Source organism: Canis lupus, chromosome 1 (assembly GCF_011100685.1).
Source record: "Canis lupus familiaris isolate Mischka breed German Shepherd chromosome 1, alternate assembly UU_Cfam_GSD_1.0, whole genome shotgun sequence".
Classification (NCBI taxonomy): domain Eukaryota; kingdom Metazoa; phylum Chordata; class Mammalia; order Carnivora; family Canidae; genus Canis; species Canis lupus.
Genome location: NC_049222.1, coordinates 102,885,766 through 102,909,529, shown reverse-complemented (window position 1 = coordinate 102,909,529; position 23,764 = coordinate 102,885,766). Strand labels below are relative to the sequence as shown.

General features: G+C 57.5%; 3 protein-coding genes across 6 annotated transcripts; 2 read left to right on the top strand and 1 right to left on the bottom strand.

Moving 5' to 3' along the window:
• Positions 1 to 1,558: 1,558 nt before the first annotated feature.
• On the bottom strand, positions 1,559 to 7,287 carry FIZ1 (FLT3 interacting zinc finger 1). Of its 3 annotated transcripts, none has more exons than XM_038527711.1 (3): positions 7,141 to 7,287; positions 5,352 to 5,703; positions 1,559 to 3,808 (listed from the first exon to the last, which is right to left on the bottom strand). In XM_038527711.1, the coding sequence occupies exons 2-3, from the start codon at positions 5,661 to 5,663 to the stop codon at positions 2,609 to 2,611; spliced, it is 1,512 nt and encodes a 503-aa protein (XP_038383639.1). In that variant the 5' UTR covers positions 5,664 to 5,703; positions 7,141 to 7,287; the 3' UTR covers positions 1,559 to 2,608. The 3 variants fall into 3 exon arrangements, with proteins under 3 accessions (XP_038383639.1, XP_038383638.1, XP_038383637.1); XM_038527710.1 differs by lacking the exon at positions 7,141 to 7,287 and adding an exon at positions 6,309 to 6,893; XM_038527709.1 differs by lacking the exon at positions 7,141 to 7,287 and adding an exon at positions 6,665 to 6,893.
• A 357-nt stretch (positions 7,288 to 7,644) lies between these two features.
• Positions 7,645 to 10,730, top strand: ZNF524 (zinc finger protein 524). Of its 2 annotated transcripts, none has more exons than XM_038527714.1 (2): positions 7,645 to 7,732; positions 9,672 to 10,730. In XM_038527714.1, the coding sequence occupies exon 2, from the start codon at positions 9,711 to 9,713 to the stop codon at positions 10,503 to 10,505; it is 795 nt and encodes a 264-aa protein (XP_038383642.1). In that variant the 5' UTR covers positions 7,645 to 7,732; positions 9,672 to 9,710; the 3' UTR covers positions 10,506 to 10,730. The 2 variants fall into 2 exon arrangements, with proteins under 2 accessions (XP_038383642.1, XP_038383641.1); XM_038527713.1 differs by lacking the exon at positions 7,645 to 7,732 and adding an exon at positions 7,892 to 8,048.
• Positions 10,731 to 10,861: 131 nt separating this feature from the next.
• On the top strand, positions 10,862 to 21,825 carry ZNF865 (zinc finger protein 865). The gene is made up of 2 exons (XM_038527708.1): positions 10,862 to 12,061; positions 18,127 to 21,825. The coding sequence occupies exon 2, from the start codon at positions 18,154 to 18,156 to the stop codon at positions 21,340 to 21,342; it is 3,189 nt and encodes a 1,062-aa protein (XP_038383636.1). The 5' UTR covers positions 10,862 to 12,061; positions 18,127 to 18,153; the 3' UTR covers positions 21,343 to 21,825.
• Positions 21,826 to 23,764: the final 1,939 nt, after the last annotated feature.

Here is a 23,764-nt window from a genome sequence, read left to right as displayed (position 1 = left end):
CGTGGTGGAAAGGGCTAGGGATCTCTCTGGAGCCTTTTAAGTTTGGGCATTGATCCCATGCATAAGGACTCCACCCTCAGGACTTAAGCACCTCCCAAAAGCTCCTTTTCCAAATACTGTCACATTGGGCCTTAGGATTTCAACATAGAGATTTTGATGGAACATAGACATTCAGACCATAGCAAAGACATATCAGCTGTTCAGAGTTTGAGGCTGTACCTGTTACTTCTGGGAATGTTTTAAATGTGTCTTCCAGTGCAGGTGAAGGAAATTCTTTGGGGTTTGTGCCTAGCAGTGGGATCACTGTTATCAAAGGATATGCACATATTCAGCCTTATTAATCGATGCCAATCCCCCAGGCATCTTAAGTTTAAGAACCTCAAAATGGGATTCTTGATCCCCCTAAGCCCCTATCCAAACCTGTTCTTCCCCTTTTCTGGCCTTGATACAAAGTGTTACAAACCAACCAGTCCCTCCTCATTCCTCCCTTTCAGTTACACACACACATTCCACCTACAGAATTCATCTTGAATCCATCCGTTTCTCTTCACCACTCTGGTCTAGGCCCCTACTGATGCATTTCTCCTGCTGCTTTGCGGTAGCCTCCTGCTGTCTCCACTTCCTTCTCCACTCAGCAGCCAGAAGGAACTTTGTAAAGTGCAAGAGGGGTCACATGCCTCCATGTTAAAATCTTGTGTCCCAGTGCTGGAGAGCACAGCCAAATGCCTGTCTTTGCCCACCATGCAGGGCCTGACCCCTCCACCTTTGTTCATCCCTCCCTCCCTCTCCTGTGGCTGTCCAGGCATCCTTCTGGTTTCAGATCAAATGCCACCTCTGTAGAGACGTCCACCGGACACATGAACAAGACAGCATAGTCACGGAGTCGCTCACTTTCTTAACATCTTTCCTCCCTTCCTTCAGCATGCTCATTAACACTCGAAAAGACTTTCATTTCTTTGATTACTTTTCTCCACCCCACCGCCCAAACACTAAAATATAAACCGCATAAGTTCTTTTCTTTGCTGTTGGATCACCCAAGAGGATGTCTGGCACAGAACAGCTACTCAGGTACTCAGTACAGGAATGTGATCTAGTGCCAGAAGACAGGAGTCACTGACTCCTTCCCTGATGGGGGAGTCCTACCCTTGATGTTGGATAGTGTTGGATAATCCTATCCTATCAAGGTTGGTCTACATTTGGTCACCTGGAGGCAGTCTAAGATATAAGGTCTCTTCTTAGGGGTAGGACTTTTCTTTAAGGAGACCATTTGGATTTTAGGGGGGCAGGTCTTATGGGATTGATGGTTTCTAAAGGCCATGTCTGGTTCTACGGGGCAAGTTCAGTCCATTGGAGGTGGATCTTGTGTTTTAAGGGATGGAGTTCCATTTAGATGAAACTTAAGCCATTTCTGATTTTAATGGTCTTGCACTATCTAAGAGACTCATTTGTCAAAGGGAGGGATGGAGGGAAGATCTGTCTCTACTTAGGGAGCTCATCCTAAATCAGGGACAGAAATTCCCACCTCTTTGGAGCCAAGGATCAGAAAATGAGACAGCAATGACTGACAGGACAAGGTTTATTGGGATCCTGGAGACATTAGGGAATGGGATGAGGGGCAAGGTTGAGGCTCACAGGGGGAACCCCGTAGCCAAACCCCCCTTCCCCTTGGGGTTAAGAGTAACACAGAGACAGACAAACCAACAGAGATGAAAAGACAGGTGCTACAACAGAGTGGGAGGAAAACCCCATGTCCACCACCTCCCACTCAGATGAGTTCACAGGATGGGGAATGATGTGGACTGGCCCATACTCTAGAGGAAGGGAGGAGTGTCTGCCCTATTTGCCTAAGGAGAGCGGGGGTACAGGCCACAATCTGGACCAGCCCATTCCAGTGGACAGGGGTGTGTATCTGATTCAGTTCATTCTACTGGGCGGGAAGGATTTCAAACCAGCCTATTCTAGTGTTTGGGATGGGGAAATTCACTAGGGTTGATCCATTGTGCAGTAGGGGAGGGAGACCTAATTGGGGACAGGGGTTGAGGGCAGGGGGCATCTACCCTGGTCCTCTTTCAGCATAAGGAATGAAATGGGGGTGGAGGAAAGGCAGATTCCGGCTATATCCTTTGGGGGGGGGGGGCACCAGTGACTGGTGGGTAGCATTTGGGAGATCTAGGGAAATTTGGGGACATGGTCCCCCCACATTCTCCAGATCAAGGTCCTTGGGAATGATGGCTCTTGGGGAGAGGGGCACTCTTCCTTTGGGGGAAGGATGCCCATCTCTTATTAGTAGGGTCCTCAAGATGAGAAGTACTTGTAGAGACCCATTTCTCATTGCTAGCCCCCCCTAGCTTGGGGAGGCCTGTTGATTTGGGGGTGCCCAGCATTTACTCCAGAGGTGTCAAGCTCAGGAGTTTCTTCTGAGATCCTGGACTCTGGAGCTGCAGAGTCTCTCCCTGTTCATTTGCTGCCCCCAGCTCAGGGGTCTGCGTGGGTGTCTGGTGGCCCCGTGTTAACGGCTGGGGTCGCTCATGGCTGGGGTCGCTCACCGCAGGCCCCTGCGTCCAGCCCCTAGGGAGGGGCTGTCAGGCGGAGGCGCGGCCTGACGGGGTCAGTCCATGCCCCGGTGCAGCTTCAAGTGCCGCGAGAGGTTGCTGAGTGTGATAAAGCCCTTGCCGCAGATGTGGCAGGGGAAGGGCCGCTCGGTGCCGTGCAGCAGCCGGTGGCGCTTGAGGTAGCACTCGTGGCGGAAGAACTTGCCGCACTCCAGGCACGGGAACGGCTTCTCACCCGTATGCACGAGCACGTGCCGCTCCAAGTCGCGCGGTGAGCGGAACAGCTTCTCGCACTCGGAGCAGCCAAAGATCTTCTTGCCCCGGCCGGAGCCGGATGCGGCCTCCCCGGGACTGGGATCCCCCTCGGGGGCCACCGCGGCTGCCTCTGCGCCGCCGCCCTCGCCGTGGCTGGCCCGCCGGTGCTCCTCCAGGGCCGCTAGGGCAGCATACAGGGCCCCACAGTGGCCGCAGCCGTACGTGGCGGGGCCCGAGTGGGCCTCCAGGTGGCTGGCTAGCGCTGCAGCTGATGCGAAGAAGGTCCCGCAGTCGCACTGGTATAGGGTGTCTTCCGAAGCCTCGGCTGCAGCCGCCGGGGCAGGGGCCTCCCCACCGCCTTCAGGGAGCAGCCCCCCGAGCTCGGGCACGCCGCCCCCAGTGCTGCCCAGGAGCAGCCCGCCGTCCCAGGCTGGTTGCGCGGGGCCCGCCTCCGCAGGGCCGCCGCTCTCGCCCACCACGTCGGGCCCAGAGCTGGCCCCCGAGGCCCAGGCCTGCACAGGGGGCCCGCCGGGGCCCTGCAGGTCGTGCGTCAGCTTGTGCCGCTCCAGCAGTGCAGGGGCGTTGAAGTCGCGCTCGCAGCGCGGGCACTTGAAGGGCTTCACGTCGGTGTGCGCGGCCCAGTGGGCCGCCAGCTCACGGCCATGGTCAAAGCGCCGCGCACAGGCACCACACGCAAACGGGGGCAGTGAGGCGGCGGCGGCAGCAGCGGCCTCCGCCAGCCCCCAGCTGCCCGGGCCCGCGCCCGCCCCCTCTGGACCCTCTCCGCCCCCGGCCCCTGCGCCCCGGCACACGGAGCAGGGCCCCACATTGCAGCAGACGGAGCAGGGCGCGCTCAAGGCTGGCAGGCCTGGACCGGTTTGTAGCGGGGACGGGAGCACCCCGCGGTGCTGTCGCTTGAGATGGCGGCCCAGGCTGGAGCGCGAGGAGAAGCGGAGCTCGCAGACCAGGCAGCAGTAGGGCTTCTCACCAGTGTGTACGACCTGGGAGGACAGGAGAAAGAGCATAGCATCAGGTCATCACTTCCAGAGAGATGCGGCCCAAGCTCCCTGCTGCAGCTACAAAGCCCCATATAGCTCCAATCCTCTCACTTGTCTTCTTCTTTTTTTATTTTTATTTTTTATGATAGTCACAGAGAGAGAGAGGCAGAGACATAGGCAGAGGGAGAAGCAGGCTCCATGCACCGAGAGCCCGACGTGGGATTCGATCCCGGGTCTCCAGGATCGCGCCCGGGGCCAAAGGCAGGTGCTAAACCGCTGCACCACCCAGGGATCCCTCTCACTTGTCTTCTATAAATTGGGTCGTGTTGGCATTCTTTTGGTCCCTTCATTCTCAGGACCTTTACACATGCTGGTCCTTAAGACTGGAAGACTCTTCCTCCCATTCTTCCGGATTAACTTCTATTCCTTTTCAACAAGCCCACCCAGGAGATTGGGACTCCCTGTTAGAGTGGCCAAGTCCTAGGGCTCTGAGCACTAACAAAACTGGGTTCAAACCCCAGCTCTGCCTTCCACTCTCAGTGAAAACTGGACAAGTAAACATCATCTCTGGGACTCTACTCTTCTCCTCTGTGATATGTGCTACCTACCTCACAGGGTTTTTGTGACAGGATAAAATCATCACTAAAAAATGACTCAATTCCTAGAAATTAGAATTATCGTTGACAAACTTTCCAATGTCCTATTGGTGTCCTCTACAGCAGTGGATGTTAGGGAAAGGTAGAGAGGAACATTTATAATTCCCTGGGCTGGGATCCCTGGGTGGCGCAGCGGTTTGGCGCCTGCCTTCGGCCTGGGGTGTGATCCTGGAGACCCAGGATTGAATCTCACGTCGGGTTCCCTGCATGGAGCCTGCTTCTCCCTCTGCCTGTGTCTCTGCCTCTCTGTCTCTCTCTGTGTGACTATCATGAATAAATAAAATCTTTAAAAATATATATATAATTCCCTGGGCTGGGAGGTGGCTTTTTAAGATAAATGCCCAAACTTCTAGAGCAAAAACTGTCCAAAAGAACTTTCTGAAATGGGGATCCCTGGGTGGCTCAGCGGTTTAGTGCCTGCCTTTGGCCCAGGGTGCGATCCTGGGGTCCCAGGATCGAGTTCCGCGTCGGGCTCCTGGCATGGAGCCTGCTTCTCCCTCCTCCTGTCTCTCTGCCTCTCTCTGTGTTTATCATGAATAAATAAATAAATAAATAAATAAATAAATAAATAAAATAAATCTTAAAAAAAAAAAAAGAACTTTCTGAAATGATGGAAACATTCTATATTTGCCACTGACCAACGAGGCAGCCATGAGCGACTGGTACTTGTCATGTGGCCAATGTATGGTGCAAGACTGTGCTTTACTGATATTGGCCTCTGTGGTTTATTTAAAAGTCTGGGAGTAGAAGAGGGAGATTTGGAGCGACGAGTCCTTTTGATTGGTAGTTCCTGCCTGGAGAACTGTAAGGCTAAGTGAGAAAATACAGTGTTCTCTGCTGTCCAGTGAGGAGCCCTGTGACTCCCACGGTGGCCAGCCTGTTGGACTCACCTGGTGGTGCAGCAGGCCGGTGGAGTCTCGGAACCCTTTAGGGCAGGCAGAGCAGCGGTAGGGCCGTTCGCCGGTGTGCGAACGCAGGTGGTTGGCCAGGTTGAAGCTGTGTTTGAAGCCCTTGCCACAGCGTGGACATGCGTGGGGTTTGAGTGCAGTGTGCCGGGCGAAGTGGCGCCGAAGGTCCGAGCGGTAGCGGAAGCTCTTCCCACACTCACTGCAGTGAAATGGGACCCGGGGAGCGGCAGCGGGAGGTGCTGGGGCCGGGGCCGGGGCAGGGACCGGGGGCACTGGCAGTGGGGCATCATCCATGGTGGCGTGGTGCGAGGGCAGTGGCAAGTGGAGGCTATCTCTGGAGCAAGGGGGAGACACGGATGGCAAGTGAGGTAGTCAGCTCCCCACGAGCCCTCTCCATCAGGCTCCCTGGACTCACACACCCACCCTTTTCCCCCTGGGAACCCTTCCCACTTCCCTCCAAGCCACACTCACCGTCCCTTAAGCCCCTCCCACTCCCCTACAAACCCTCCTCCCACTCCTCTGCCGATCTTTCCCATGCCGGCCAGATGGTTTCCACCCTACTGGACGGTTTTTAAGCCTCTCACTTTCTTTTCCAATGGACTCCCCACTCCTCTCTAAACTCCATCCACTGTTGGTAAGCCGTGCCCACTCCAATATAAACTCCGCCCACTGTTGGTAAGCCACGCCTACTCCCAGTCAGGTACCACCTAGTCTTCCCAAGGTCCCCCCCACACAGTTCCCAAAGCCTCTTGTATTCCTAGATAAGACCCTTCCCCTCTGAAAGGCCCTCCCACTCTTCTTCATGAGTGAAAGTCATCTTCAGACAAAGAGTCACATTCCTAGCGAATGAGAGGACAAAGGTGTGGGGGCCCTGGAACCTCCAGTGAGACCAAGTAAAACTCGGTCCATCTGCAGCATAGGGATAGCAGGAGTACCTACCTCATGCAGTGGAGGTGAGCATTAGGCAAAACTGGCAATGCATACTGGGAGCTTACGTACGTAGGCAGGGGCGCAACGAGTGCTCAGCAGGTAAGCTGTTCTGATTAGGACAGTCTGCTAAGTTCCTCTGAGTTTCCCAAGTCCCACCAAGCATTCTCCGCTAAGGTCCGCCTCCAAAGCTGCATTCAGTTTTTCCCTGAACTCTGACTTGTGAGGAAGCCCGGTCCTCTGCAAGACCTCTCCCCTCCCCCCCCCTTTCTCAGCCCTCTACTGGGAGCGCCTCCCCACCCCCCTAAGTCACCGCACTCCCGTTCCGGAGACTTGTTAATTCCACCAGGACTAGCCAAATCACACACCTCAGTCCCATCACCTCCCCGTGCGCACTCCCAGACGAACGATTCCCCTTCTGCTCTAAGCTGTGCCCGCCTTTGCCCTGAGCTGGGTTCCTCCACTCAGCCCCAGGTAGGTCCCGTCTATCTTTCAAGCCCGGCCCATTTCCATCCCAAGCCACGCCCACTCTGGAAGCTCCTCCCTGCGGTTGCTCCGCCCCCGCCGCCACGAAGCCCCGCCTCCTTCCCACCCAGTAGCCCGCAGGGCTGCCCCCCCCCCCCCCCCACGTCGGCCCTGGGACCAAGGCCCCGAGTACCGGCCTTTTGTGCCCCTCCCCCCTGCCCCTAAAAGGTGCGGCCCGGGGCGCCCGGGGCACGAGCAGCCCAGGCGGGACCCGCAGCGGGGCGGGCCCACCTCGCTCGTTCGGAGCGGGGGTTCTGGAGCCCTGGGGCGGGCCCAGGGGGCCGGGAAAGTCAGTCGGCTTTTCTCTTTAATTACTTACACCTCCCTCTGGGCGCCGACATTTTGGGCAGCGGGGGCAGCGTCACTTCCACCTGGGGGCCCCTCGACTTCCGCCTCGGCTCCCTTCTTCCCCACACTCCTCCTTTCTCCCGCCCCCTTGGCTTCCCCCTCTCCCCCGCCCTTCTCTGCTTCCCGTGCCTTCCCCTAGCCCTGGAGGTTGGAGAAGCCAGGGCGCCGCCATCTTGGGTGAGGGCAGGGTGGGGGCGGGGCCTGGGGCGACTCCTGCGCCATGCAGACTAAGGGCAGCCAGTTCTCTGCGCTGCCTCTTCTCCGTCCCTGCCCTGACGGGTGTTAACGTGAATGAGAGCAGATTTGATTCTCTTTTCGCAGCCCCACGCTCCTCCTAGTGGAGTTGCATCAGGAGAACGGAAAAATCGAAGTTCGGCGACAGTGGTAGCGCTCAGAGTAAAGAGCAGGCTCCATCTTGTCTGCGCTCCTGGGCGCTTTGAAGCCTACCAGGCGCCATGTTAATTATGGGAACTAGCAGCCATTTTCCCGCTTCTCATCCCTGCGGTACCTTTGATTGGGTCACCCTGCTGGGTGCTTTGTGAGAGGACAGATTTTCCTACAAGGTTGGGGAATGTGTTGGTGGGGTTATTTCCCGCTCGGGGCCGGTGAGGGCCACGGGCGCACGGGCGCGTTTTCCCTGCGAGGATGTAAGCGGTTCTTAGGACCCAGCGCGTCCTCTTTGTTTCCCGCGGGCGCAGGCCCGACGGAGAGGGTATAGCGGAGGGAGGGGGATGGAGGAGGGAGGAGGAGGGAGAGGGCGGGGCTGTCCCCGCGCGCGCCGCCGAGGGGCAGGGCCCCCTGGCCCCCGCCCTTTCCCACGCACCGGCCCCGTCGCCCCCGCGCGCGCACACTCGCGAGCCCAGGCGACATGCAAATGAGGTACCCGAGAGGCGGGGGTCCGGGCGGGGAGAGGGGAGAGGAGGGAGGGGAGGCCTGGGGCCGCGCACTCCTGGAGCGCGCCCCACACCTGCCTCTGCGCCCGCGCCCGCCGCCGCGCGCGCGCGTGCCGACCTCGCGCCCCGCGGAGGCGGCCCGGGCGCGCGCGCGCAGACCCCCTTCCTGGCGGCCCTCGCCGTCCGCGGCCCGCGAGCCGCTCATTGGCCGCCGCCCCCGCAGGGCCCGCCCCGCGCGCTCGGGCCGGCGGGCGCGCGCTTGAACGGGGGCGACGGAGGGGCCAGGGGCCAGGGCATGATTCCAGGGACCTGGGTTCTAGTCCAGACCTTCTTGCCCAAGCGAATCTTGTGATCGTGGAGAAGTGCTGGCCGCTCTCTCGTCTCCCGTGTGCGTGCCCTGTCCAAGGGGAGCAGTGACACCTGCAGCCCCGCTACTAACTGCACCTTTGCTTTCCTCCCTTTCTCCTGTGTGACATCTTAGTCTCCTGGTCCCAGGCTCTGGGATCGGAGGTGCTGGTTCCCGGTGGTGGTGGTGGTGGTGGTGGTGGTGGTGGTGGTGGTGGTGGTGGTGGTTTGTAGAGTGCTTCGTATCACCAACTGACAACACTGCTATGTGCACTTTACAGAGGTGGAAACTGGCTCAGAGAAACAGTCACTTGTTAGTTAGCGGCAGACCTGGAGACTAGCACGAGTGTAAGGGACTCCTTCAGGTCCCCTTGTCTTCTGGATCCATGTCTTCAAACTCCCAAGACTGTTGGGGTCCTTGAGATCTGCTTCGGGTCTTGGTCCTGCTACTTATTGGCAGGGAGGGCTTGGACAACTGACTTGGCTTTCCTGTGCCTCTGTTACCCCAGTTGCAAAATGGGGATGATGTGCCATTATCCAGAGAGTTGATGTGAGGCTGCCACTCACCCAGATAACACAGGTTGATACATCACTTCTGCACTGAGCACTTTATGTGTATTATCCAAATAACATGACTGTGAATAGGTGGAGCTATTCATCCTGTTTTGCGAAAGGCTTAACTGAGGCTCAGAGAAACGAGCACTTTGCCCCAGACCACACAGAGAGTAAGTGATAGACCTCGAAATTGAACTCAGAACCTCTGACTTGGGAACCCAGACTCTTGAGTTCTATTTCTTCATCCACGACTCGGGGCCAAACATCTCCTGGGACCAGTCCCTTTCTTCTAGTCCTAAACTCCCACTCCTCCCACTTGGTCAGTCGGGACAAAACATTTCTGGGCCTCCATGGCTCAGGCGTGATGGGCTCTTGTTTTGAGGATCGAAATACCAGCCCTTACCCTTAGTTGGATCTATCCTATCCTCCCATGAAGATTTTTCTTTATTTCAGTTGAAGTTGACCCTAAACTTCCAGGAGAGGGGTTAGGGAGGCTTAGGGGATGCCTGTGTGGCTCAGTTCAGTGTCTGCTCACCAACTGTTACAGAATACCTTGCTGTTTTACCCACCAGTGTGGCTATAACTGTCCAGGTGAATGTCGGCCATGCCCAGGTCAAGAGACTCGGACCAAGGGATGGGCGAGGTGTTGGGGGACAAGGGATGCTCCAGACCCTCCCTGCACTGACGGCTGCCCCCTCTCTCCTCTTAGCCCGGCTCCAGTGCCCAGACCCAAGTCCCCCACTGCTCAATGGACATCCCCAGCCCAGACCCGTTGCCTTCGCCTTTGCCAGGGGAGGAAGAGAAACCTCTGGCCTTACCTTCTCCTGTTCCCCGGGGCCGCCGAGGCCGGCGTCCCGGTGGGGCCACCTCCTCGAATCAGACGCTCAAGGCCACCCTCCCTCGCAAGCGGGGCCGCCCCCCCAAGTCAGGGCAGGAGCCCCCGCTGGCACAGGGGGTGACAGCCCCTGTGGGCAGCGGCGGTGGCAGCGACCTCCTGTTGATCGATGATCAGGGTGTACCCTATACCGTCTCTGAGGGGTCAGCGGCAGGTTTGCCTGAGGGCTCTGGCCCTAAGAAGGCCCCACACTTCTGCCCGGTGTGCCTGCGGGCCTTCCCCTACCTCTCCGACCTGGAACGCCACAGCATCTCACACTCAGAGCTGAAGCCGCATGAGTGCAAGGATTGCGGCAAGACCTTCAAGAGGTCCAGCCACCTCCGGCGGCACTGCAACATCCATGCCGGCCTGCGGCCTTTCCGCTGCCCACTCTGCCCCCGCCGCTTCCGTGAGGCGGGCGAGCTGGCCCACCACCACCGTGTCCACTCTGGGGAGCGCCCCTACCAGTGCCCTGTCTGCCGGCTGCGCTTCACGGAGGCCAACACGCTCCGGCGCCATGCCAAGCGCAAGCACCCCGAGGCCATGGGGGTGCCCCTGTGTTCCCCGGACCCAGGGCCTGAACCACCGTGGGACGAGGAGGGCATTCCGGCTACAACAGGGGCTGAGGAGGAGGTGGAGGAGGAGCCGGAGGAGAAAGAGCTGGCTTGATCCTGGGCCATGGCTCCCCAGGTCAGGTTTACAGCTGGGAGTTCAGCTGGTGCTGAGCCTGGGCAGGAGAGCTGGGCCCCCCTCATACCTGGTGGTCCTCTCGTTGTGGGAGGGGGTTGAGGGTGAGGACCTGAACTCTTGGGTCCTGCTGCCTTCTGCCACCCTCCCCCGGACTGACAGGCCCCTGGAGGTAGGGGCCTTGGAAATAAATCTCTGCCTACTGGCTTCCTGTGTGTATTCAGTGATGCTACCAGGGCTGGCCCTTCCTTCAAATGCCCTCCTGTCCCTATGTCACCCTGATGGGAGTGCATGGAGTTTGGAGGAACCCTCATCTTATGTGCCTTGTTATCACGCCTGGCGCTGAAAACTGGCTTGCGGGAAGCCTTTGCCCCCTCCCTCATCTCCAGCGGACCTCACGTACTCCATGTAAATATCCACTCTAAAACACTGAAACCTCTGTGCAAACATGACTCTAGGTCCCCTTGCCCCATTCCAGCCAGATTCTTGGAAGTGCACTCACTACTTTGCCCCATCTTTTTATCCTGACACTGTAGGAAAAACTGAGGTGAGGGTTGTGGGCAGAACCGATAACTTGGGTAAGGCGTGGGTAGAAGGTGAGAGGACCGGCAAAGGTGAGAGGTGTAGCCAGGAGGGGCGGGGCCGGAGGGGCGAAGCTTAGGGAAAGTGCTGCGAACAAGGTGGGGCTGACATTGGTTTAGCGGTGGGCAGGTAGAAGGTATAGATTTAGAAGGAACGAAAAGGGTTTATCTGAGAGGAGAGCAAGATGTTAGGAGAGGCGGGAACTGTTAAAGATGCAGAGAGGTGGGCATGATGTTCAGACCGAGGGGGTGCCTAGGATCCGGGTACCTAGGAAGGGGTAAGGAAAGGAAACCCCTGAGACAGGGCAGTTAGTAGGGAGGGGCGGGGCTGACGCAAGGGGTTTGGTGCAGCCTAAAAACGTCTGAGAAGCACGGCTTAAAAGAAAGAGCTGGGGCTGTGGGCGGGGCTGAGGAGGGAGAGGTGGAATTCTTGGGGACTCGGAGGTGGGGAAGAACAGGAGAAAGCCCTAGCGTACTGGGGCGAGGAGGACGGATTTTGAGGCAATGGGCGGGGCTTCAGTAATTAAGCCAGGAAAATGGGCGTGAATCCGAAAGGGGGCGGGGCTTAAGTGCGAGACTTATGAGCGGGGCGTGGTCTAACCGGATGTCCGGATCGTGTGGGCGGTGCCCTAGGAGGCGGGCGTTCAGAGCGCAGGCGCACGTTGCTCAGCTCGGCTACCGGAAGCGGTTTAGGCTTTCCCCGTCCGCGTCTCCGAGCCAGCGCGCAGGCGCAGTTTCTTTTCCCGGTCGCCAAGGCCGCCCCCTCTTTCCGCTCCTCCACGCCGGCGCCTCGGAGACGGGCGCGACTTCCGCTTCCGGGCGGGCGGGCAGGCAGGCGGCGCGGGGCTGCCGGGGAGGGGGAGGGGGCGGCACTTCCGGTCGGGCCCTCGGGTCTCCCCGGAGCGGCGGCGTCTCCTCCGCCTCCTCGGCCTCCTCCCGGCGGAGACCCCTGCGCCGGTGAGTGACGGGGCGCGTGGCCCGAGGGCCTGGGGGAAACGGGGGCGGGGGGTCCCGCCTTGGCCCACTCTGGTCCCCAGAACGTCCCTGTCAGTACCTCTCTCGCCGGGCCCTCTCCGGGGGTCCACGGTCATGCCCCCTGTGAGACCTTTCCAGACATCTGCCCCCCCCCCCCCCCGCAACGCCCCCGTGCAGGACGACTGCCGGAGCACTCTGGTTTGTGGCGATCCCTTACACGGCTGCTAGGGCCCCCCATGAATGCTTCTTCGGAGGCTCGCTTCTGCATAATCTCCTGTCATTGCTGCCTCTGGGACAGCCCTCCGATCGGCACCAGCCTCATGGGGGCAGCTGCCCGCGGACTGTCGGTTCGGAGTGTTGCACTGGTGCGCTGCTGCAGACCTGCCCTCTTTCCTCTGCACACACAGCAGCCTCCAGGTCTCCTGCACCCGCGCCCGCCCCCTCCCCGCGGAAGAATACTTTCTCTTCCAGTCTGCAGCCGCAATGCCTTTTTGTCCTTCTGCACCACCCTCCCGCAGTACTTGAGAATACCCCTTCAGCCCCCTTCAGCCCCCCCCCCCCCCACCAATAGAATAGCTCCCTCTAGAGTTCTGCTCTCACCCATATCCTCTCCCCCTTCAGGTAAAATAGCTGCCCGGTGTAGCTCCAGGCTCTGATGAAATGCTTGTGCCCCGCCTCCCCCCCCCCCCCCCATCGGGGCAGTCCCTGCCCTCAGTCCTCTGGGGGAACAGCCCTCGCCCCCACCCCTTGAGGCTCTCCCTTAGGCTGCACCTCTTTCCCCAGCGGCAACAACTCTCTCCTGCCACTTCTCACCCAACTTCATTTCATCCCCTGAACACCCCAGAGAAGACCCCCAGCCTTTCTGTGGTCTGACCTCTTCTCTTCCCCAGGCATTAATGCATGCATACATACATTCATTCATTTAGTGTTCTAGGTGCAGGGCATACAGAGATGAAGGAGAAGATGCAGTCTTTCATTTTGTGGGTTTTACAGTCTAGTTGAGGAGAGTTCAAAACTAGTGAATAAGGTCAGTTTTGTTTTCTGGGTTCTCCCTGTGCCTGATGGGCAACTTCACAGGTGAAACAACCATGTAATGATCTGGATGGATTGTTTCAGGCAGAGAGAATAGCAAGTGCCAAGGTCCTGAGGTGGTCATGATCATGGTGAGTGGAGGAGCACCAGGAGAGGTCAGTGAAGTTGGAGCAGAGGACCTGAAGAGAAGAACAAGAGGAGGGACAGTTTGATCTCACAGGGCCTTGGGTGTAGTAAGGGTGTTGTGATCAATTATCTGGCCTTTGTCAGCTCTACCAAGCCCAAAATGTTCTTCATTTGTTCATTCATTCATTTGTTCAGCAAGTGTTTGGTGAGGGCCTTTTACACGCTGGGGATGCAGTAGAGAACAAAATAGACAAAAACCTTTACCCTCGTGGTTGCCTGTGCTAGTTTATAGAACAACTAAAAAGCAAAATACAGCAGGATCAGGGTATATTACAGGGGAGAAGGCAAGAAGGCCTCCTCTAAAAGATTCCCATTGTCATCTTGTTGCTCCAAGATACCACACACCAAAAAGTTACAGTTGTGCATGAACCCTGTTCCTCCTGGACAATGGTGGCCAGGCAGGGGCTGCTCTTACCAGCTCCCCTAAAGAGTGAAGTGGTTCACATCTCTGAGCAGACCACTCCCTTTTTTCCTAGACCCGTTCATTCAATTATTTCACAAATATTTTCAGAGACAGCACTATTCTAAGTCCTGGGATAGAACAGTGAACAAAACAGATGAAAATCATTGCCTATGTCCAGTCCACCTTCTAGAAGGAGAGGACAGCAACAAGACAAACAGAATATGTGGTTTATTAGGTGATGCTGATAGGTAGGGGCAAAATTAAGCAGGCTGTGAAGAGCAAGAATGTTGGTCTGGATGACAGGTTACGGTGGTTATGGAGAGCCTCACCAGGGAGGCAGCATTTGAATAGAGACGTGAAGGAGGTGAGGAGGGGTAGAAGGAGAGGTGTATAGATAACAATCAGAGCATTCCAGGCAGAAGCTAGCCAGTGCAGGAGCCCTGGGGCAGCAATGTTGATACATTGGAGAAGCAGCCAGGTGGCCATGGAGACTATGTAGGTCATCATAACTGACTTTGACTTTAAGTGAGATGGGTGTCACTGCAGAGTTTGAGCAGAGGGAGGGACATGGTTTAGCTTTAGTCCTCCTGTCTATTAATACAAGTAGTAGCTATGCTTATCTTATGAACCTGTTAGGAAGTTTGATTGAGACAAGCCACATAAGGCACCTAATACAGTGCTCATTTGTGTTTAGTAAATGCTGGTGGCTAGTTCTGGGGTTAGGTGGCAGGAAAGTGGGGTGAAGTATATTTCTAGCATAAGGCGGAGTGGGGGTCTTACTCATTTTGGAGAGAGGATATCGAAAGACAGTATAGTATCGGGGGTCATTCACTCTGCAGCCCCACCGCCTGCCTTCAATTCCTGGCTCAGCCACAGCTTGTTACTGGTATGACCTCAGGAGATGAGGTGACCTCTCTAGCCCTCAGTCTCTTCCTCTGTAAAACAGACTTCATAATGGTCACCGTCTTCTTGAGTTATCAGGAAGACTCACTGAGTCAACATACATAAAGGATTTAAAAGAGCACTTCATGTTACGTGTTACTCTGTCACCGTTATTGTTACTAACAGACTGGACTTTCATCACAAGTCAACTCTGTTGCAACAGAACGGCCCACAGGTCCTGGTATCAGAGAGACTTGGGATCCAATCCTGCTTTCCCCTTTACTGGCTATGTGACCTTGGAGAAATGACCCCCCTCTCAGTTTCCCCACATATAAAGTGGGACCAATACCAGTACAGGACCACTGGGGCCTCGGGGATGCTACAGCTCAAACTGGCTGAACAATAAACATGGCTGTTATGATTATGACTGCAGTTGCTGTGGAACTCCTACCCCTTGGGAGGGGCTCCCTCCATCATGCCCTCTCCACATATAGCCTCCCATGCACGTCTCTCCTTAGAAAGACACTCATTTAAGGCTTGGAAAGAGGAAATGCCTCCTCGTGTGAGCCTGATCAGTTCTGCCCCCCGGTTCTATTCCCTGCCCCTCATGGCAGCAACCCATCGCATTTTCCCACTTACCCTTGGGTCACTTCTTATAACATCACTGCCCTCAGAATTCCTTCTTCTGGGGACCCCCTCCCCCATGTCAACACCATCTCTGCTTATGTTCCCCGTGCTCCCTCAGGGAGTTCTAGACAAATCAGTTTCATCCCTTTGCTCAACAAATATTTCTCAATATAGGCTATCAGTTTACCTCTGAGCCCTACTTTAGCTGCATCTTCACTGAGTTTTGGTATGTTGTATTTTCATTTTTATTCATCTGGGGTTCCTTGAGATTTCTTCATGGACCCACTGGTGATTTAAGAGGGTATGTTTAATTCCCATGTATCAGCAAATACTTAGCAAGCAACCACACTGGGTGCTGTGCTTGGTGCTGCAGGCCTAGTGGCAAACAAGACAGGACAAATCCTCCTCCTCATAGGCAAACACACCGTGAAGGAAATGCATGCAGCAAGTCATGACAGGGACAGTGATGAAAAATGCAACAAGACAAGGGGTTAGGGAGGACAGGGTGGGCATTACCATCTGAGCAGAGACCCAAAACAGGCATGGGACGGAGCCTTGAGATCTGGGGAACAGTCTCACCACCTCACTGCTCCATCTGTTCAAGATGGTGACCCACTTCCCCTCCCACCCAACCCCTGCCATAACCCCCCCATAACCTACAGAACACCCCCAAATAAAGCTCTTACCCCCATAGTTCCACCCCATCTTTGTCCACCTTAGAGAACCTGATAAAACCACCCTGTGGTGGGGAGGGGATGGGCTGAATTGCAGGCTTGCTCTGTGACCTTGGGCAAGTCACTTGACTTCTCTGTGCTTCTCTTTTGTCAAATGGGAATAACAGTAGTTCCTATGTCATAGTCTCATAGACTTGTGGAGATTGAGTTAATATGTGTAATGGGCTTGGAACACATTGGGCCTAAAGGAAATGCCCAGTCCACATTGGCTGTTACTAATGTGTATTCTGATGGTGGGAAGCCTGGGCGGTGGCTTCTTCCCTAAGACATTTATCTCCCGTCCTGCCCCCCATCTTCTACTATGTGCTTCTCTCTGCCCATCCAGCCCACTCTAGCCTGGTCTCCCAGATTTAGGTGTCACCCACAGGCTTCCACTACCACTCCAACCATGCCTTTCTCCTTCTGCAGATCAGATTAACTAGAGGGGGTGTGAAGGGCATGGGATGTTGAGTCTCATCCAAGGACACCCAGAGCTAGAGGCTAAAAATAACGGCCTCTTGGCCAGGGGAGTGGAGGAAATACTCACCTTTCACCTGCGGGGAGAGAGAGCCAGCTCAGTGGATGGAAGCTGATGGGCCCTGGCCTTGTATTCACCACTGACCCCTACCGTGGGCTGGGCACAGAGCCAGGCCTCCAGGGGCCAGGGATGATGACCAAGGAGCATGCCACACTTCAGGGACCCTTCTCCTGCTGGCTCTGCACTGTTTTGGTGGGGGCATTTCCCCAGCCCCCCGGGGTGGCTCAGGTTCACAAATTAATTGTAGGAACTGAGGCTCAGGTGGGGGTAGGGGGTGCAGATATGGGCAGCTGCCATCTGGAATGCAAAGTGCTGTAAGAGAGGTGCCCAGAGAATGACTCCTACGGCAGAGGAGGCCGGGAAGGCCCCCTGGGCTGAGGACAAGATCCTACACTCCCTGGCTAGCTGCTGTCAGGCTCCTCCCAGGTGTGTGAGGACACTGAAGGTACAGATAGTTCTGGGGACTGGAAGCTCTGCCAATGAGTATGTTTCCTTACATCCTGGGTGAGATCCCCTGAGTGCCCCTGTGGTCTAGGGGTGGCCGCCCTCTCTTAGAAATGGAGAAAGTGTGGATGGGGAAGGAGATGGGACTTGAACCCAGGTCAGCCCAGGTGCAAGGGCCCACATATTTTCTGCTGTGTTGGGCTGCCTTCCCTCTCACAGCCAGTCCTCTTGCTGTAACTTGTTTCTTCCAGGCAAACACATTATACTTCCCACCTTGTAGTAAAAGAACCTCCCTCCTCCAACACAGATTTCATTTCAGTTCTCTTGGTTTGTCCTGACTTTCTGCCACCACCTGCAGTAGTGAGAGTGGTATCCGCATCATGCCTTCCACTTTCCTAGTGCCTGTAAAGTGCCTGAAGCATCTACCCAAAGGCCTTATGTGGATTTGCTTGTTGGATCCTCACATCAGCCCTGTGAAGTAGGGATATGCTTTGCCACTTCTGTTTGTAGATGAGGAAATCCAGGCAGAGAGAGATTCAAGCACTTGCCTATGGTCACACAGCTAGAATGTGGTGGGGCTCAGAGTCTATCTGGAATTCAAGCTCTAGAGTCTACCCTCTTACCACTTTACAGAGTCCAACCCTGAGGGGACTAAGAACAGGGCTTGTGCGATTTATTTATTTATTTATTTATTTATTTATTTATTTATTTATGATAATCACACAGAGAGAGGGAGAGAGGCAGAGACACAGGCAGAGGGAGAAGCAGGCTCCATGCACCGGGAGCCCGACGTGGGATTTGATCCTGGGTCTCCAGGATCGCGCCCTGGGCCAAAGGCAGGCGCTAAACCACTGCGCCACCCAGGGATCCCCAGGGCTTGTGTGTTTTGGAGAGGAGGGTACGGTGCAGTGCTGATGGCCAAGAGTTTGCAAGGGGACTGTGACCAGAGGCCAGGGGTGCTGGGAGCATTAGATTGGGGGTGGGGACAAAGAGCCTGCAGGCAGCACTGGGGAAGAGGATACGTGAAGACCCCAGAAACAATGGGAAAAATGGAAGGAATGGGAGAGGAGGAACAAAGAGGATACTGAAAGGAGGTGGCCCAGTGGGGTGGAGGGACAGGCACCAGGGAGTAGTGGCTCTGGCACACACACATGTTTGCTAGTGCACATAGCTTCCGGGCGGCGCCTGGGCCTGTGTGCTCAGCCCCCTCCTCTCTCTGCAGGGTCTCCCGTCGCCCGGCCCGCCCGAGATGGAGGCAAACGCAGCAGGCAGTGCCACCGGGGGTGGTGGGGGCAGCGGCATAGGGGGCGAGGACGGGGTTCACTTCCAGAGCTACCCCTTCGACTTTCTCGAGTTCCTCAACCACCAGCGCTTTGAGCCCATGGAGCTCTATGGGGAGCACGCCAAGGCAGTGGCAGCCCTGCCCTGCGCCCCCGGGCCGCCGCCCCAGCCCCCGCCCCAGCCGCCTCCGCCCCAGTACGACTACCCGCCCCAGTCTACCTTCAAACCCAAGGCGGAGGCGCCGTCCTCGTCGTCCTCCTCGTCGTCGTCCTCCTCCTCGTCCTCCTCATCCTCCTCTTCCTCTCAGGCCAAGAAGCCCGACCCGCCCCTGCCTCCCGCCTTCGGCCCCCCCCCACCGCCCCTCTTTGATGCTGCCTTCCCCGCCCCGCAATGGGGCATCGTCGACCTCTCTGGACACCAGCACCTTTTTGGGAATCTGAAACGTGGGGGGCCCGCCTCCGGGCCGGGGGTGACTCCGGGGCTGGCCTCGCCCACGGGGACCCCGGGGCCTCTGCCCGCACCCTCCCAGACCCCGCCGGGACCTGCCGCAGGGGCAGCCTGTGACCCGACCAAGGACGACAAGGGCTACTTCCGCAGGCTGAAGTACCTGATGGAGCGGCGCTTCCCGTGCGGCGTTTGCCAGAAGTCCTTCAAACAGTCCTCGCACCTGGTCCAGCACATGCTGGTGCACTCCGGGGAGAGGCCGTACGAGTGCGGCGTGTGCGGCCGCACCTACAACCACGTCTCCAGCCTCATCCGCCACCGCCGCTGCCACAAGGATGTGCCGCCCGCCGCCACAGGCCCGCCGCAGCCGGGGGCGCCACTTCCTCCGCTGGGCCTGCCCGCACCCCCTGCGGGAGTGCCCCCCGCTGCCGCCGCTGCCCCCCCCACGCCCGTGTCCTCCGGTCCCCCCGCCCCGCCTGCTGCTGCTGGAGCTGCCACCGTGGCCGCCCCCGTTGCGGAGGGGACCGGTGCCCCTGCCGGGGTGGGCGTGCCCCCTCCCGCGGCGGGGGGCGGCGAGGGCCCATTTGCCTGCCCGCTCTGCTGGAAGGTCTTCAAGAAGCCCAGCCACCTCCACCAGCACCAGATCATCCACACCGGCGAGAAGCCCTTCTCCTGTTCCGTGTGCAGCAAGAGCTTCAACCGCAGGGAGAGCCTCAAGCGGCACGTGAAGACGCACTCGGCCGACCTCCTGCGCCTACCTTGCGGCGTCTGCGGGAAGGCGTTCCGCGACGCCGCCTACCTGCTCAAGCACCAGGCGGCTCACGCGGGCGCGGGGGCGGCAGGGCCGAGGCCTGTGTACCCCTGCGACCTGTGCGGCAAGTCCTACTCCGCGCCGCAGAGCCTGCTCCGGCACAAGGCAGCGCATGCCCCCCCCGCCGCCCCCGACGCGCCCAAGGATGCAGCGGCCTCCGTCCCGCAGCCCCCGCCTTCCTTCCCTGCCGGCCCTTACCTCCTGCCTCCCGACCCCCCCGCCACAGACAGCGAGAAGGCGGCGGCGGCAGCGGCGGCCGTGGTATATGGTGCCGTGCCCGTCCCACTGCTGGGGGCGCACCCGCTGCTGCTCGGCGGGGCCGGGACCAGTGGGGCCGGGGGGTCCAGCGCCAACGTCCCTGGAAAGACATTCTGCTGCGGCATCTGTGGGCGGGGCTTCGGGCGGCGTGAGACTCTGAAGCGCCACGAGCGCATCCACACCGGGGAGAAGCCCCACCAGTGTCCGGTGTGTGGGAAGCGCTTCCGAGAGTCCTTCCACCTGAGCAAGCACCACGTGGTGCACACTCGTGAGCGGCCCTACAAGTGCGAGCTCTGTGGCAAAGTCTTCGGCTACCCGCAGAGCCTCACTCGCCACCGCCAGGTGCACCGGCTTCAGCTGCCCTGCGCCCTGGCCGGGGCCGCGGGCCTCCCGGCCACCCAGGGCGCATCAGGGGCCTGTGGGCCGGGCGCCTCGGCCAGTTCTGCTGGAGCTGCGGATGCCCTGAGCTATGCCTGCTCAGACTGCGGCGAGCACTTCCCCGATCTCTTCCACGTGATGAGCCACAAGGAGGCCCACATGGCAGAGAAGCCTTACGGCTGTGACGCCTGCGGCAAGACCTTTGGCTTCATCGAGAATCTCATGTGGCACAAGCTGGTCCACCAGGCTGCCCCTGAGCGCCTGCTCCCACCCACACCTGGCGGTCCCCAGCCCCAGGACGGCTCTGGCAGTGCCGATGCAGCCAGTGTGCTGGACAATGGGTTGGCAGGAGAGGTGGGGGCGGCTGTGGCAGCGCTGGCAGGCGTGTCTGGGGGTGACGACGCTGGCGGAACGGCGGTGGCTGGAGGCGGTGGGGGTGCCAGTTCAGGCCCTGAGCGCTTCAGCTGTGCCACATGTGGCCAGAGCTTCAAGCATTTCCTGGGCCTGGTGACTCACAAGTATGTGCACCTGGTGCGGCGGACCCTAGGCTGTGGCCTCTGTGGCCAGAGCTTCGCTGGTGCTTACGACCTGCTCCTGCACCGCCGCAGCCACCGGCAGAAGCGAGGCTTCCGCTGCCCAGTGTGTGGCAAGCGCTTCTGGGAGGCAGCTCTGCTCATGCGCCACCAGCGCTGTCACACAGAGCAGCGGCCCTACCGGTGCGGTGTGTGTGGCCGGGGCTTCCTGCGCTCCTGGTACCTGAGGCAACATCGCGTGGTGCACACGGGCGAGCGCGCCTTCAAGTGCGGCGTGTGCGCCAAGCGCTTTGCGCAGTCCTCCAGCCTGGCAGAGCATCGGCGTTTGCACGCGGTGGCCCGGCCCCAGCGTTGCGGCGCCTGCGGCAAGACCTTCAGATACCGCTCCAACCTGCTGGAGCACCAGCGGCTGCACCTGGGTGAGCGCGCCTACCGCTGCGAGCACTGCGGGAAGGGCTTTTTCTACCTGAGCTCAGTACTGCGCCACCAGCGTGCCCATGAGCCGCCGCGGCCCGAGCTCCGCTGCCCTGCCTGCCTCAAAGCCTTCAAGGACCCCGGCTACTTTCGGAAGCACCTGGCGGCCCACCAGGGCGGCCGGCCCTTCCGCTGCTCCTCCTGTGGCGAGGGCTTTGCCAACACCTATGGCCTCAAGAAACACCGCTTGGCCCACAAAGCTGAGGGCCTTGGGGGTCCTGGGGCAGGGGCGGGCACCTTGGCGGGAAAGGATGCCTGACAAGGAGGGGTTTCGGGTCCGCCGCTCGATCAGATGTGCTCTCCCGCACTCACCCCTTCCAGTTGCTGATCAGACTCTTACCCCTCCTTGCTGTTGCCCCAGCCATCCTTCAGAACTTCAGACAGACTAGCCTCCTAGAAGGCCCATGGCGTCCAGACTCAAGACTGGATCGCTCCCATCCGGGACCTCTCTGGCTCTTCTCTTGTCCTGCCAGCCACTGAACCGGGTCCTCTGTCCAACCCCGTTTGTAACCTTCATCAGCGCTCCCCCTCCCTTGCAATATTCTGTCCCCCAATAAGCTTTGGTGGAGGATGTGGGTGTGAACTGCCCCTCCCCATTCCTTTGGGATCTGGTTGGAAAGTGGAGTATGAGTTGAGTCGGGAGGCCCCAGTGGGACGGGGTGCTCTTTTGGATTGTGGGGGTGGGGGTGGGGTGGCAGACGCGGCTTGTACAGAGCGGAGGATAATAAATCTTACCAACAGGGCCGCTGGAGTCCTTTCTTGCATCCCAGAGAGTGGGGAATTAAGCGCTGACAAACAGTTGAGAACTTTTGTTTCCCAGGAATTTTGATTCCCCACCACCCTCTGCTTCACGCTCACGCTCTCTGCTTTGCCTCATTCAATGGGTAATTGCTGAGGATTTACCACATCCAAGCTTTAAGTCGGCACCTTGAGCAAAGGGAGAGGAACAAGACAGGTAAGTTTCTGTTCTTGGTAACTGACAGTGTGCGTAGACTCCTTCCCCTTCAAGATGTTTTTGGTATTTGTTCACTTGGCCAGCATTTACCAAAGCCCCCCGCCTGCTGGGTCCTTCACAGGACACTGGGAAGACTTAAATTGGACATGCTTCTTGCCCTTGAGTTAGGGAGAAAAGAACCACTGCTGTGTTCCAGCACTCTACAGACTCGTGGTTCTTACAACCTCACCCATGGCACCTGTCCCTCCAGGATGATTTGAAGGAGCTCCAAAAGTCCTTCCACAGCTCTCACTTCCATTGTTGAAACAGCGAGCCCTGTGCTCTTCAACGTGTGTTTAGTTATGCCATCCATCAGAGGAGAAGGCTGACGTCCTGGAGAAGAAAGATGCTCCAGGGACACCTAGTGAGTCTGTAGAACTGGGACTGCAGGATTTGGGGGCCTCAATACTGATCCTGGAAGACAGAGCTGGTTCTGGGGCACTGCCTGGGCAAGTCCAGTTTGACCCACATGAGGGCAGCAGCTGTGTATGGTCAACACCATAGTGCTGAAAACCCAGCATAAGACAGACCATGTGCCAGTGCCCCAGGAGCACCACCATAAAAAAGTACATGGAATTATCACTGGGGGCTGAGAGCATGAAGGAGTCACTTTATCAGAGCTAGCCAAGCTTGCTGGAGGAGAAAGTGATGCCAGAACGTTAACAGAAGCCACAGAAGCTTGCCAGGTAATGTGAGCATATAATTCTAGGTAGAGGGTGTGGTGTCTCATTAAACCCAGCTGTTCCAGAGAATGTTTCAAAGATAAGTGTGGCTGGAGAGGTTGGGGATGGGGGGGGCTGGATCATGAAGGGCTTTGGATTCGAATAGTGAAGCTTGGATGATCTTGGAGGCCAGAGGTTGGAAGGTGGTGGCTGCTGGACACAAGCCACTGACACACTTTGTTTAGCCCATGCATTTAAAAAAAAATAAAGTTTGACTTAGTTGCCAACATTTGAAAATAAAAAGATTTTGCATAATAAACTAATGCAACTTCTGAAAAATTTGCCAGATCTAGCAATCCACTCTCACTCTCCCAGAGCTGAGTAACCATTGCCCTCTTCAGACAGAGCACACTTTCCAGTCTGTCACCAAGTTCTGCCATGCCTAGAAGGCCAACACTGGGCCCAAGTGTCAGTTGCCATGTGTCACCTCACCAGTGCTTGTGCTTTCCAGCCACCTCCCTCACTCATTTACACTGTCACCCTGCTCCTAGAGGCATTTATGCATGGGATCCTTTCTGGTTTTTTTTTTTTTTTTTTTTTTTTTTTGGCGGGGGGAGTCCTTTCCGAAAGCCACAAGGAGCAGTGGGCCCATGAGGCTGTGGTATGGAGACTGGAGACTACTACTGGGTAGTGTCCAAATGTGGGGCCACTGTTGGCTTGGCCTGAAAGACTAGTGATGAAAAAATGTTCAGATTCAAGATACTTAACTGGCTCAACAGCAGGAAAGGGATGAGGGTAGGGATTAGATGTGTGCATGAGGGACGAAGGTTTCAGGAACCTGTCCAGGTCTCTAGCTTGGTTGGTGAGGTCAATAGGAAACACAGCCCTTTCTTTGGGGGAAACAGAATGAATTCTGTTGGTGTTCTGACCTAAGGGATATCTTGTGGGAAGTGAACAGGAAGGTGTGCAAATCCAGGGCTCTCCCTCCTTGAAAGGCATACTGATCAGAGGAATCCCTTCTTTTT

Bases quoted from the DNA above. Each gene is read 5' to 3' on its own strand.
- FIZ1 (XM_038527709.1), bottom strand. The intron at 3,809-5,351 runs GTGAGTCCAACA...CTGTCCTCCCAG, and splicing joins CCGGCCTGCTGCACCACCAG to GTCGTACACACTGGTGAGAA.
- ZNF524 (XM_038527714.1), top strand. From the start codon at position 9,711: ATGGACATCCCCAGCCCAGACCCGTTGCCTTCGCCTTTGCCAGGGGAG.
- ZNF865 (XM_038527708.1), top strand. From the start codon at position 18,154: ATGGAGGCAAACGCAGCAGGCAGTGCCACCGGGGGTGGTGGGGGCAGC.